The sequence below is a fragment of the Phascolarctos cinereus genome, unplaced genomic scaffold (genome assembly GCF_003287225.1).
Source record: "Phascolarctos cinereus isolate Bilbo 61053 unplaced genomic scaffold, phaCin_HiC Scaffold_2;HRSCAF=192, whole genome shotgun sequence".
Taxonomy (NCBI): Eukaryota; Metazoa; Chordata; class Mammalia; order Diprotodontia; family Phascolarctidae; genus Phascolarctos; species Phascolarctos cinereus.
In genome coordinates this window covers 383,568,178-383,583,784 of record NW_027555625.1, presented here as the reverse complement: position 1 = coordinate 383,583,784, position 15,607 = coordinate 383,568,178, and the positions used below count along the sequence as shown (strand labels likewise).

General features: G+C 41.3%; 1 protein-coding gene across 1 annotated transcript in view; it reads right to left on the bottom strand.

The window, feature by feature from the left end:
* Window positions 1–15,607, bottom strand: part of ADAMTS2 (ADAM metallopeptidase with thrombospondin type 1 motif 2) — a 445,202-nt gene that overhangs the window by 299,714 nt on the left and 129,881 nt on the right. Inside the window, 1 exon segment of the mRNA XM_020964237.2 lies at window positions 739–892. Within this exon segment, the coding sequence (XP_020819896.1) occupies window positions 739–892 (154 nt within the window).

The following is a 15,607-nucleotide window of genomic DNA, read 5'->3' as shown; positions in this document are numbered from 1 at the left end:
ATCCTTCTGGTGACAGAATTTTCATATTACCTGAGGCCTGGGCCATGTATGCCTCAAGACTCAGACACCCAACAGATAAAAATAGTGTAAGTAGCTGTATCTTAAAAACACACAAGATTGGGGGTATTTTCCCAAGAGAAATTCAACCCCTCTCTGACCCCCTTTCCAAAGAAAACAACCAGATCAAAATGAAGAAAAGATAAGATTTTACCGTGGTCTGTACTGACAAGGCCAATCTAGGATTTTGAGAATTCTGTTTACCAAATTTTAGCAATGTCACTCTCCCCACCTCTCCTCCCCTCCTTTCTTTTCTCTTTCTCTCTCCAAACCAGAGACATTGCCTTCAAGTAGAGAACTTCTGTTTTCATAGACAAAAATGCCTACATTTTTTGTTCTCAAAATAAAAACCTGTTAGTTTAATTAAACCAATTTTAAAAATTGGTCACCTGAAGGCCAATTAGCTGACTTTTAAAAAATATTTCCAAAATCCATAGCTCTGATTTAGTCAGTCAGCCTCATGTACCTTGGGCCCATGCCAAATCCCTCCCAGATGTGGTTGTATGATCTGGTAGCTGCAGTACACTTCAATTCCAGACAATGTGGCAATCTGCTTGCTTCTCAGAATTGGAAGGTCTCAAGGGAACACATGGATAATCACGGACAAAGAAGAAGTCTTGAGCATCTCAAAAACCGACAAGGCCTTCTCCACCAGTCAGTCATGAGTGCTCTCAGCCTTACCTGAATACACAGTTTCCCTGCTGTCATTGAGAAGGAGCTTTGGAGATGGGGGCCTGCGATAGACCACATGCATCCTGCCATCATTCTCCTCTGACATTCCCTTCTCCAGAGGTTCAATGAAGAATTCGTCTTTGTCTGTGCGGATCATGCCAGCCTAAAAGGAATGGGGTGGAGAAAGAGCATTTCAAATTCCTCTCCATGCAGGAGCCATTCAGAGTCAACAGTTACAATATGCTTAAACACACTTTAATCCTCTCGAGAGAGCAGTTAGAAGGCAGAGAGTAAGCAAGGTGAATTCTTTATTAGAACCAAATAAAGCGTCGGTTCCCCAATCTGACAAGGAAGGGCAATGATAACACACAAGCTCCCAGGGATTCTGACTTCAACCCAATCAGCTAAGGTTTGGACAGGGATGTGGGTGGGACATGAGAACCCAGATTCAAAGACCTTGGCCTAAGGCACAGCACAATGGAAAAGGGGTGGTATGACCTTAGCTATCTGTCATTCCCAAACTGTTCCAGGAGGTGCTCGGTTCCCACAGCACAATAAGCCAGGGATCAATGCATCGCTGAGGATTGGACCAGAAACACTCATTTATGGAATACTGACTACGGGCAGCCCTGCCCATCCCCAGGACAGGATCTAAGTCCTAGAAACAATGTTTACTCCCAACAGGGTGACTCTGCCTCCACCCCATTCTCCATTCTATCATAGGGACAGAGTGTTCTTGAGCCCCTCAGGCAACTGATATAACTATAAGAGCCTCCGACTTGGAGTCAGAATTGGGTTTGAAACTCAGTTCTACCAATTATGTCCTGTGTCTTTTAACCGTTCTGAGCCCCTCATTGTCTTCCTTTGTGAAACAGGGGAGAAAAATACCTGTACTGCCTACCCAACAGGATTGTGGTAAGAGTCAAATGAAATAATTTCTGGAAAGTGCTTTATAAAATGTAAAGGATTAAATTAATTTGAATTATTTTTATTCTTATTATCATCCAGGAAGGAAGATTTCCCCACATGAAGTCATTCTACACAAAAGTCATAGTCTAATAACCAACTGCTCAGTCACTCATTTATTCCACAAATATTTATTAAGATTCGACTACATGTTGACTAATATGGAAATATGTTTTGCATGATTACACATGTATAACCTGTATCAAATTGCTTGCCTTCTCAGTGAGGGGGGGTAGGGAGGGAGAGAAAGAGAATTTGGAACTCAACATTTTAAAAAATGAACGTTGAAAACTGTTTTTACATGTAATTGGGGAAAAATAAAATACCAAAATTCAAAAAAAAAAAAGAATCTGCTATGTGTGTGATGTCAGGGTGGCAGACCAGCCTTGGAGTAAGGAAGACCCGAATTCAGATTCTGCCTCTGGCAGACATTAGCTGTGTGACCATGAGCAAGGCACTTCAATTCTCAGTATCCCAGACAGTTTCTAAGATCATACATTATTGGAAGAGTTGCCAATTTGCATTGGTTAACAGGGTTTCCACACCAGTTTTTGCTCTTACTAATGAAAAATGTCCTCTACTACCTCCCTCACTGCCTTGTTAGTAACAAGACAATTTATAGGAAGTGTCTTATAAACTATAAAACGTGACATATACATGAATTATTATTATTAGTCATGAGGGGGAAATCCACGAAAAAAACCACTGTACCCAGACAGCACATGCCACGAACCTATTGCTCCATCATTCATTCCACAAATACTTATTATGCACCTACGATATATACCCAGTCTTCAATAAGACCAGTGGAGTTTGGGTGAAAACCAAACTCTTCCCCTAGATCCTTCCAACTAGGCAATACTCACAAACAGAGTTGATTTTAAGAAGAGCCACAAGCAGATCCTAGAGACAAAAGAATCCAGCTATCCTTCGTCACATTCACACAGTGACATTATTTTTGTTATTTTTTACAAGCTTGTGGGTGACAGAGTCTGTAGCAACAAACAGCTGGTAGGCATGCTGTAGTGGCTTGAGTTCCTGTTAGTCATAGGAATCACTGGCTTTCTAGGAAGTATGGGGACACACCAGAAAGTAAGGCTGGTGCCTTGTGTTCTTCCAGGAAATAGACAAGTCAAGGGAGGGCCTTTTGCATTTAACAAGATACAATCACGACAGGTATGGCCTGAAGCATGAGCAGTGGGAGTTTTCACTTTCTCTTGAAACTGGTTCAGAAGGTCTAGTGGAGGCAGGGGAAAAACAACTTTATTCGGAGTCAGATAACCCAGGGTCAAATCCCATCCCTGGCATTACTAATATGACTACAGGGAGACTGCTATAAAATGAGGTCTTAAAGGTTTCTTTCAGCTCTAAATCTAAGGTCCTATGGTCTTACCAGTAGAAATGTATTCAAGGTCTTAGACCCACTCTATCTCCCTCCAACTTCCACTATCAGATTTAAGTAGAGGTCAGAGCTAGGACAGACATAAATGCTTGAGTGGGCCTGAATAAGTCCCATCGGTCTTATTCTATACTGCTGTGTATCTCTTCCTCTCATTGATTAATTCCCTAAATTGCCTTGAATTCATCATCTCTGTTGTGATCATTAACATGGGTTGAATTGGTTATTTTAATGATGGAATCGACCTAAGGAAGTGGAATGAGAAAGTGGAAAATGAAAACTCTTCTTACTTATTCTTCTCTGTCTCACCTGCCTCCCAGCATCCTGTTAGTGTAGTCTTCCTTGATAGCTCTACCCTGAGCACTCTTCGCTCTCTTGTTCCTTGTCAATTTATTCCACTCCAATAGCTTCATCTATCACCTCCCTGACCGTCATTCTGAAATCTATGATATCCAATCCTGACCTCCATCCTAAACTCCAGACTCAAATTTCTAGCTTCTGGTTGGATATCTGTTGTAGAGTTATATTCTAGCCCCTAGTTACTGCCTGGGGCTTTTTTGTGATCTCATATGATATGCCCCAAAATAGGAAGTACTAAATCAAAAGCCCTGAGTAAATGTTAATCTGTTTCTATACCTAGAGCACATTTTCAAATCTGGAGGCTGGCTCACAATAGGTAAGAGTTAAGTCAGAAAATTCAGGCCATGAACAAACGTTTGACCACACCTTTGTTTTTTTGCCATACTTCCAATCACACAATCGTGGAGTCAAAATCTTTGAGTTTTCATTTTCCCTCACCCCACATATCCAATTAGTTGCCAAGTCTTCTGAATTCTACTTTTGTATCATCAATAGCATCCTCTCAATTCACAGGCTATTATCCTAGGTCAGGCCCCCATTACTTCTCTCCTGAACTATTGTAATAGCCTCCTCATGGTTCGCTCACTTGTCTTTCTCTTTCTTTTCCAATCCAGCCAACACAAAGCTTCCAAAGTGATTTTATTTTTTGCTTTTTGGTGAGGCAATCGGGGTTAAATGACTTGCCCAGAGTCACAGAGCTGGTAAGTGTTAAGTGTCTGAGGCTGGATTTGAACTCAGGTCCTCCTGACTCCAAGGCCAGAGTTCTATTCACTGTGACACCTAGCCACCCCCAAAGTGATTTTCTTAAAGCAAAGATCTGACCATTTCACTACTCTACTCAATAAACTCCAGTGGCTCCCTGTCACCTCTAAGAATAATTACAAATTCCTTTGTTTGGCATTAAAAGCCTCTCCAGACTTTACATATTGTTCCCCCTCATGCACTCTTTGGTCCTCCCATAGCAGTCTTTTTACTATTCTTTGTACACAACACTTCATCTCCCATATCTGTCTTTGTACTGGCTGTCTCTCAGGCTTAGAATGCATTATCTCCTCTTCACCTCTGGCTCTGCAAATCCTAAGTTTCTTTTGAAACTCATTTCAAACAACACTTTTATGTGAGCACTTTTCTGATTCTCCTCCCCCACCAAACAATCTCCCTTGTATTCATTCTGCATATACTTTCATATATTTACATATGTACATCTTGTCTCCCCTAATAGAATGTAAACTCAATGAAGGAAGGGACATTTTTTATGTCTTTGTATCTCAGTGCCTACCATAATGCCTGGCACATAAAAGGCACTTAATAAATGCTTGTCAACTGATTGATTGAGGTATCCTAAGAATTATAATGGGCCCTGGGATCTGAGAAATGTACATATTAATGTTTCATAGATTATAGCCAAGACCCCTGAGACTAGGTCTTTATCTCTATAAGAACAGTCCTAGTGGATTTACTGTCTACTACAGAGTGAAACTCCTTCCTTCTTTCCTTTTCTCCTTTCATCACCCTTTCTCCACTGATTACAATCCTCATAGATTCCAAAGCATAGATCTAGGAATAGAAGCAAAATCTTGCTTGTCTACAAATTACTGAGAACCCCTGGGAAGCAAGGAAAATGGGTAAAACATCATGGACACACGTCAGAGATGGGACTTTTAATATATAAAGAAGAAAAATCTTAGATAGTAGATTTGTTGTTGTACTTCCCAACTAGGTAATATGACATTCAAAGTGGCCAACTGAGATATTTCATAGAGACTCATTTCAAAACACAGAACTGAATAGTGGTATTATCCCCAGGCCTTGGCCAAGTCAGCTATAAAGGCCTTGGTTGGCTGCAAAGAATAAATCTCATTGGAGGATGTAGGTTTTGTGCCTGGACCATCTTTTTACTTTCCTACTTTGGATACTGAATTACCACAAAATCACTCATTTGGAAGAGCATTGGCTGCCAAGTGGTAGGAAAATATAGATAGGAGAAACTGGTCACCTTTTCGTTTTGTCCACCCCTTTGGACCTAAAAATAGTATTAATTCAATCTGGATGTCACCCTACAAACCCAACTGAACTCTTCTCTCAAATCCTGCTCCTCTTTCTGATTTTCCTGTTTCTGTCAATAGCACCACCATCTTCGCAGTCATAGATTTAGAGCGGGAAGGGGCCTCAGAGGTCATCAAGTGCAATCTCTTAATTTCACAAATGAAGAAACTGAAGTCCTAAAAGGTTAAATAATTTTCTCAAGGTCACATGGTAGTAAATATATACGTACATACACATTATTCCTACCAAGAATAAAACCCTACAATGCTGAGTCTAATTCTTCAGTAGGGGTCAGAGGGGAAGGAGGACCTTTAATGGAATACAGGACTTTCAAGTCTTACTGATAAAAAGACCAAAGTTGAGTAAAAACTTTGAAATACAAACAAGAATCATGAGAAACCAAGAAAGATAAATTCATGAGCAATTGGGAAGGAGTTATATGATGATGTAGTATGAACATCCCATGTGGGAGGAGAGATTCAAGTGTCCCTTCAGATTCTTAATGTCTTCAAAGGATATCAAGGAGTTAAATAAGAAAAAAAACAGAGTACCTTGGAGTGGCTTTGTTGGGTTATGAGGGTTTGAAGAAGGGAAAGAGAAATAAGTGTGAAAAGGAACAATCTAATGTGGAACGAAGGAAGAGGGAGGTGGAACTTGCTCTCTCATAATTAGACTATGTGGGAAGACTATATACAAACATGGAGGAAGGAGTGGGAGAGAGGTATCAAATGAACCTCATTCTTATCTGAACTGGAAAAAGAAAGATTAAACACACACACACAGACACACACAGACACACACACAAAGAATGATGTACAAACACTTAAAAGTCAACAAGAAAACAGGTTGGGAAGGAGCAGGGGTGGGGATAAGAAGGATGATAATGCCAGAGAGGCAATAATCACAAGTAAAACAAAATTCCTTATTGGAAGGGAAAATGAAGAGCAGAAGAGAGGAAACTAATGCAGTGCCCATCTATTGGGGAATGGCTACATAAATTGTGGTATAAATGGAATGGAATGTAAGAAATTATGAAAAGACTATTTCTTTTTTTGATAAATACTTTTTTCATTTATTCATTCAGAACCATTAATCCATATATCTATTTTCTCATGTGTACAAAATTCTTATGAGAATGAACTTTACATGTACTCAGGTTATCCTCAATGAGAACATGAGAAGTCTACAGCTTTCAAAGGGCTGTATACCACAAGCCATATAGAATCTTCACAGTGACACAACTGACTGAGAGTTGTAGAGAGTATATGATCCAGTTGTGTTTATTGTTTTAAAAAGCCTTATCCTGGTTAAACAAAATAGAGCTATAAAAACTCTTCTACAAAGCTTTTCTCTCCTCCAAGATCCCTATAATTTGATCTTTTTAATGGTCATTTTCTCTCTGTGATACTATATGTTTTTTCAATTAATGTATTTATTTTTAGTTTTCAATAGCCACTTCCATAAGCTTTTGAGTTTTAAGTTTTCTCCCCTTCCTTCCCCAAGACGGTGTGCAATCTAATATAGGCTCTACATTTACATTCCTATTAAACATATTTTCACATTAGTCATGTTGTAAAGAAGAATTAGAACCAATAGGAGGAACCACAAGAAAGAAGAAACAAAAGGGAAAAAAAGAGCAAATAGTATGCTTCGATCTGCATTCAGACTCCATAGCTTTTTCTCTGGATGTGGATAGCACTTTCCATTATGAAACTTTTGGAGATTTCTTAGATCCTTGCATTGCTAAGAAGACCTTAGTCTATCAAAGTTAGTCATCGCACAACGTGGCTGTTACTGTGGATAACGTTCTCCTGATTTTGCTCACTTCACTCAGCATCAGTCCATACAAGTCTTTGCAGGTGAAAAACACTATTTCAGAGAATCCTTCAAATTTTGAATTAATACAGAGTGAAGTAAACAGAACCCAGAGGAATATTTTGGCAAAGACAGCAACACTATAAAAAATGAAAATGAAATAAAATAAAAAATTCTCAAACACTTAAGGCCTTAGATCCAAGCAGTGACCAAACCAAGTCTCCAGAGGGCCTATGATGCAGCACGCTACCCACTTCCTAAGAGATATGATGGGCTCAATGTATTTTTGACACGTCTACTGTGTGGATTTATTTTGCTTAACCATGTTTATTTTTTACAAAAAGTTTTTTATTACAATAGGGGAGAAAAGGATTCTTCTTGGGTGCGATGGCAAATAATAGTGATAGCAAAAAAAGAGAGACATTGCAACATCTTTTTAAGTGGACAGAAGAAAAATCCAGAAGTTCAGAAGGAGGCACAGACAAGAAGGACAGTTCTGAAAGTAATGTGTTCAGCCTATTATACCCCCACTTTTTTTTTAAGGGAGTAGTATGAAATGGCAAGTCATAGTTTCATACACAATCTTGTTTTTGTATTCTTCTGTCCATATGGAAATGTTTGTTTTGGGTGTGTTTAAGTTCAGAATTAAAAAAAAAAAAGCATGAAATCATTCTAAAAAAGAGAGAGAGAGATGTCACCCTAGGTCTTTAAGATGCCTTCTAGCCTTTGAGGTCTCTTCAAGTTCTAACAATCTGAGATTATTTGACAACTTCATTACCTCCTTCAAACATTGTCAGATGTTGCCAATAGAGTTAATTTGGGGAAAATTCCTAAGGCAGCAACTCTCCTCCCCTAAACTCCTGGAACACTTCCTCACTGTCTGTACCACTCAGTTTGCAATTAATCACATACAGCCTCAGTTCTCTCAGGCGCCAAAAGCTTCTCTAGTGGTTTGTATGGACTATTATAAATCTCCCCTATTATTATTTAACTTTTTTTTGCATGTTTGTATCTTGTTCACCCAGCTGGACTTTTAAGTCCTATCAGGGCAGGGACCTCATGCCCCCCCAGCCCATCCAAGTCACTGTAGACTTTTGTGTGGCCATCCCTCTCAAACAGACCTATTTGTTTCCACTGATCTTGTTCCAAATGGTCTCCAAAAGATGGAGTTCAAATCTCCTCGATCTCAGATTCCAAACCCAAATTCACAGGATTATAAAGTTGGAAAGGACCTCAGAAGGCTTCCAGTCTAACCTGGAAATCTCCTCAAAGACACCCCTGACAACTGGTGGTTAAGCCTTTCATGGAAGACCTCTACTGATGGGGAGCCCACTACTTTCCAAGGCCTCACATGACACTTTGGGACAGAACAAATTATAAGGAAGTTTTTCTTCTCTTCAAACCAAAAATACATATCTTTGCAGCTGCCATCCATTAGTCCTAGATCTGCCCACTGGGGCCTAGCAGAACAAGTGAAATCCCTCTTTCATGAGTCTTTTTGCTTCCAGGCTAAACATCCCCAGTTGGTTCAAATGATCTTCACATGACATGATTTCCTGTTCCCTCGGGATTCCCCTATTGTTTCACTGGACAGATTCTATTTTTCTTTCCTAAGAGAGAATACCTTGAGACAAGCTAACAGGATGGGATGGAATCTGGGTAATCTGCACTGAGCACACCTAATAACAACTATCACATACATATTATCTTATTTGAGCCTCGTGACAACTGTACAATAGGTATTATTAACCAATTTTACAGATGAGAACAATGGGGATATAAGATGTTAGGCGCTAGTGTCAGAAGAGGTATCTGAAATCAGGTCTTCTTGGCTCAAGTCCAGTGTGCTATCTGCTATGCACACTGCCTCTACACAGACATCATCAAGGGAGATGCCTATGGTAGCACCTTTGGGAAAAAAATGGAAGCATACCAAACTACACCTTCTTACTGGAAACACACATTCAGGGAGAGCTTGAGCAGCCCTAAGAATGGGATACTTCCTAAATGCAGCTATTGGGAATCCTAAATGCAGCCAAATGATCCCTTCCTAGTTTCCTTTGGTGCATCTTCCAGTTGGCTCCTAATGAAGAGTCACTAACAGCAGGCTCCCAGATCTTTGCACTGACAGTGAGCACCCACCCAAGAAAATAAATGGTTTAGACTAGGAAAAGGCTATTCCCAAGCAGCCTCCCTCCAACCCACACGAGAATATCCATATGAGTTCTCCTAGAGGTCTAAACATTATAGGTACCAATTTCAGTAAATATTAGAATGCTGGAGGGCAGGTGGTGGGGGTAGTTACCAGAAGAGACTCATAAAACAAATATGTTAGCTTTCCTTTTATCAAAACTGACATCACATCAGATTCTCCCTCTCAGAGAGGAATCAGGGAGAGAAACAAAACTGCTCAAGTCTGTGGCCCACCAAGAGAACAAGTCAGATATTAGATAGTGAGCTCCTTGAGGGCAGTTATCTGTCACATCTATCTCTGTACTCCCAAGGTCTTGCACATACTAGCCTCTATAGGAAGGCTGTGTGATATAGGGGGAAAAGGGATGGGCTTTAAATTGACAGAAACTTGAGTTCAAATTCTACCTCTGACACATACTAGCTATATGACCCTGGACAAGTCAATTAACCTCTCTGAGCCTCAATTTTCTCATTCAAAAAAATGTTTAATAAAAAAAATTAAAATTTTTAAATGTTTAGTAACATGTGAGCACTCAAAAACCCAAAAAACAAACAAACAAGGCTATTACCTTATATCTGAGCCTGCAAAAAGACTCAAATACACTAATAAATGTAAAGCATTTTCCAAACCTTAAAGTGTTATATATCATTTCTTATTAATGTTTTTAGGATCATAGATTTAAAGTAATAAGGGACATTAGGTGGGGAGGCCACTTAACATTTCCTGAATTAAAACCAAGGGCCTGGGATATATGCATATGAGTGAATGAGGTAGAGGTGGGAGAATATTCATCTCTGGGGCTGTTCTTTCCAGATACACGCCCTTTCTTTTGACTGAGAGTCAAGATTCACAGAAGCATAGAATGCCATAGACTAATGAGTGATCGAGCTGGGCCTCAAACTGGTCATCTGACTCCAGGACTCCTCACTTCTTCCACCGTACTATACCATCTAGTCTCCTCCCCCAACTCCTCAGGTAATGAAGTCAAAGACTCTAAAACCCTCAGGAGGCATTACCCCTCTAAAGAGATCTTTTTTACATTTTTTTTAGTTTTCAACATTCTCTCTAAGGAGATCTTGAGGCACCTGGTAAAAGGCAAGATTTGACAAGGCATTCTGTTAACGAGACTTGCCTTCCTTGAAGAGCTCTGGCCATTGTTTCTCAACTCAAAACAGGACTGGTCTTTCTATTTGTCTCTCTGTCCCTATCCTGGCTCGCTGACCATGCTTTGCTGGCTGTTCTTTCTGTCATCTGCTCACCAAACCCGTTGTGGTGAAAGGTTTGGCTCTCACCAACAGCCTTTTCAAGCACTGCAACCAGCAGCTTTGGCCCTTTACATGGTAGCTGTGCTTGGAGTCACAGCACCTGGGTTCAAATCCTGTCTTTGCTACCTGTGTGACCTTGGTGAAGTCACTTAACCTCTGAGCTTCAGTTACTCCATCTATAAAATGAAGACTTTGTCCCCTTTAAATCTTGGAGCTATAATTCTGTGCACACCTGCCTGCTGGTCAATACTGACTACAAGCCCCAGTAGGGTTTATGGTCTCAAATCTCAGCAGAGTCTTGCCTGGGACACCATGATTCAATAAGAAATAAAACTAGCATTTATTGAAAACCTACTATGTTCAAAGCACTGTGCTCCGCTCATTCTGGGCAATCAGATGATTATAATACAAAACAGAAAATGAAGCCATTTAAATGTGAAACCATGTCCCAATTCTTCCAATCTAGTTCGACTCCTACTGTTTGCAAGGCTCAGCATGAGGCCAAGTCAGGGGACGAGGACAAGAAAACCCAGGGAGAAAAAACAGGTTACTCTAGTTACTGTTAAAAGAATCGTGTGCAAAGGGCCAGTTTAAAGTTCACTTTTTATAATAGCTCCTCACACATCACGGCAGGTTTCTTCCCAGACTCTCAAATCTCATTAAAAAAGCCACTGAAAACGATCTCAACTTTCCTGACAGAGAATCAGAACCGCAAAGAGGTCGCCTGGGGTCAGACTGGGAGCTCAGCACTTCCTCCTCTGCCTAGAAGCCCACATCCCTTCTTTCTTGTTAATGTCATGGAGAGATCCGCCCCTTCTCCCTGGGCTCCATCCATACTTAATCAATTCCTGTGGCCACAGACAGACACAAACGCTGGGATCCAGGCCAGCCAGGAGACAGATTCGGGCTTGGGAGCCTCTGCTGACCTTCTCCTCTGGAGGCTGAGAAAGACCTCTGTTAAATGCTGCATCATGTCCCCTGGGTCTGATGAAGCCTCAAAGCCTTTCACTGAGGCCTCCCTAGAAGGCAAGAACCCAGAAACCTCACCTACCCTGTGGCTTAGGTTAAAGGGAAAGGTGATGGAGGGTAAGGGTGAGCAAAGATCTGGTAAGAAGATCTGGCTAGCAACATGGACTTTCTGTGCCCTCTTAGCTGGATATCAGTTTCAGTGAGCAATTGGGAAAGGCTAAGAGGGCCCTACCTGACCACTCTACACGGGAAGCAAGATTAAACAAATGCCATAGAATTATTTTTTCTGTGGCCTGACATGAATATTCCCACTCAGTGGGCCTTCTGCATGGATACTAAGACAGTTCATGGCTTCATGAACATCTGGCCTTGAAGAGATAGTCCAACCCCTCCTACCTAATAGATGAGGAAATGGGGGCCAAGAAAATGGAAATTATTTGCCAAGATTACACAGCTACTGATAGGCAAAACCAGCACTAGAACCCAGATCTCTCAGCTCCTAACCTGGGATTCTTCCCATGCCATCACAAAGTGTGAGCACCAGACAAGCCTGCAAGCCCGGCTCAACCAGCTCCCCTTTTGTCTGAGACTGAACTAACCCCAGGCTCACTTCACTTCTTTGTTTTGGGGGGGTGACACTTCCTTCTCCCTCTCCCAAGAGCATGAGTTTGATCAGCCTGAGCCTAGTGACTGCTAAAGTTCCCACAGCTAGCTATCTTCAAACCACAATGTAGCATATTAGGAAGAGCCCCAGCCTCAGAAGTCAGGCTTCAAGGCTCAGTTCTTCACTATTTAGCAGCTAGGTGACCCAGAGTAAGTCACGTCCTTTCTCTGGGCCTCAATTTCCTCTTGTGTCAAGTGGGGCTAATGATACTCGCCCTGTAAACCACCAACCCTCACAGGATGGTTGTGAAGAAAACACATTGTAAGATGGAAAGTACTCTAGAAATGTAAGCCAATGGCAATGATTACAACTATCCCCGCATCTACCCTCACTACACGAAAGGGGTCCCAACTCCTTAAATAGCATTAAGGCAGCAAGGATGACTGCCATTTTGTGAGCCCCCAGAGCTCAGCCCTCTCTTCATCTGAGGAAGGTCCCAGATATTAAGCAGTGATGGCCCAAATACCTGAATATAACCACATCTACCAGCTATTAATTAATGCTTGTTTCAGCCTGATGAATCCACTGACATCTTAGCAGCAGCAGCAGGGGATTCTTTGCAGACTACAAATTAACATTCAAATAAATAATAGAATGCTTCCTACCACCAGAGAAAAATGACTCTCCTTGCAGGAGCTTTTACCAAAAAGACAAAATAATCATTTTTCCTTTGCTGTCTTTCATTTCTCACTCACCTCCATTCAAACCAATAAACATGAATTAAGGACCTGCTATGTATGGCCAAGATGAGAAGCAGTAGGACTCCACGAAGAGAGGGCTGACCTGCAGGTCAGAAACACTTGGGCTCCAGTCCTGTTTCTGACACATACTATGTGACCAGGGGCAAGTCACTCAATTTTCTGGGTTCCTAGGCAATCCTCTAAGACTTTATTATAGAAGAGTTACTGATCTGTTTTGGTGGAGGAAGTCTGTACCCAAGGAGCTCCCTATATTGATAAAATCACAGTTCTAGACCCCCACACACCCCAAATTATTTATGGGGGGGAAAGAGGCTGCTAGATGATCCTGAAAATCTCTCCCATCTCTAACCCTACAATCCTGTAAACTAGCCCATTCTGCAATGAGACAGTACTATTTACTCTTCCATAAGGATATTCCCACATTTCTCTGCCTCTACACCTTTGATGATATCATTACTTCCAACTGAGGCATAAATGGATAGGGTGCTAGACTTGGACTTAGGAAGTCATGAGTTAAAATCTTTCTTCAGACACTTACTAGCTGTATGACCCCGGGCAAGTCACTTAGCTTTTCTGTTCCTGTTTTCTAATCTGTAAAGTGATGGAGTTGGATTCAGTGGCATCTAAGATGCCTTATAGCTGTAAATCAATGATCCTAGGACCTATAATGCCTTTTTTCCATTCCACAGATTATCCAAGCCTACCAATTCTTCAAGATTCAGCTCAAATACTGAATTCTGACCCCATCCCCAAGCTAGAAGAGTTCTATCTTTTCCATAAACTTGCAGGATCACTGTTTCTTCTCGACATATGACATACGGCTTTCTAATCATGTGTTACAGTAATCCGTGTCTTATCTACCCTTCTAACAGTGAGCCCCTTAAAGGCAAGTTAAAGTCTCTTTAACCTTGACTCATCTTTGTAGGTCTTGCAGTACCTCGCACAAGACTCTGCTCATAGCAAGGGATGAGGGAGGGTACTCTGCTCCAATCCCAAATCCTGCAGTCTGTTTTCCTTGAGATCTAATAATCACTAGGAAGGGTTATGCTCTGTGACATAGCAACTGGCTAGCTGTGCCCAAACTGAGATGGAAAACTATCTCCGGACTTGCCCACAATGTTTACCTTTCTGAAGTGTCTGTACTTTGGGCTCCCACAAACACTGCCTGGCAACGTTATGTACCTAAGCATTTAGGAAAGGGAGCCCAGCTGGTGCAGAGGAGTTCCAGAGTATATCAAGGCTCTCAGAAACAGGCCCCTACCAACAGAATCTTTTTTTTTTCCAATTTAACCCAACATACATTTCATAAGTGCCTACTGCATGCAAGACATTTTGTGAGGTGCTAAGGATGCAAAGACAAAAGGATGCAAAGACAAAAGCAATACATAACCTGCCCTCAAGGAGCTTACATTCTATCGGTAGGTACATAGTTACAAACTTCCTATCCTACTTGGTCTTGCTGATACCTCCACCGTTATCCCAACATCATATCACGGTCACAGAATAGGAGAGCAAGAAGAGATTACCCCTCTGGTCTAGTGCTCTGTTTTCAAGCAGACAAATAACACTGAAACATCCACGAGAAATGGTTGTGTTCTCTGTTCTTACACATCTCTCTTGTCTTGAGCATCCTCTATAAATAAGGGTTGAATTTCCCTGCCAGAACCTTGATTCTCATCCTTCAGAAGTGGGTGTTGGAAAAGGTACAAGAGGAAAACTATGATAAGTGGGAAATCAAAGGCTCTCACATTAAGAACTGAGGTTCCAAGAAACTCACATATCCCCCCTCCAGAGACATAGCAATGTCCATAAGCAAGGAGTTTGGGGAGATGAAGGCAGCTTTTAATATTAGAGTTTTACTAGACTCTATCCCCTTAAGATTAAAATTGTCTGCCTCTGGAATGGAGCTGTCTAAGGAGCCATCCAATCTCTCCTCTCCACTCTCACAGACTCATGCTTACTCAGGCTCTTATTTTTTCTCATGTAGAGATCATACAACAACCTCTGTGGAACATTTCTGCCTCCAGTCTATTCCTCCTCCAATCTATTTTCCACATTCTTATATGTATAAATCTTCTAAATGCACAAATATAATTATGTCATTGATCAAATCAAAAACCTTCAGCATCTCCCCCATTACCTGTGGGCTCCCATGCCGACTGCTCACTCCTGATTCAAGCCCCTCCACAATCTTGCCTCCAACCTAACCATTCAATCTTAGGTCATATTACTCCCCTTTGTGTATCATATGTTCCAGGCAATTGGATTCTTCTCTGTCCTTCATACTCTTCCTACCATCTCTGTGCCTCTGAAGGTAATTTCTCCAGCTCTATCTGGTAGTCTTCCTTCCAACAAGGCCCAACTCAAATGCCACCTTCTCCACAAAGCCTTTCCTGACACCCCTTGACCCTTAGACAGACAGATATACCAAGTGAAACTGAGCTGTTCCTCCTCAAATTTCATAAAGGACTTTCTGTGAAACTCTCCTTTGCACTTAGT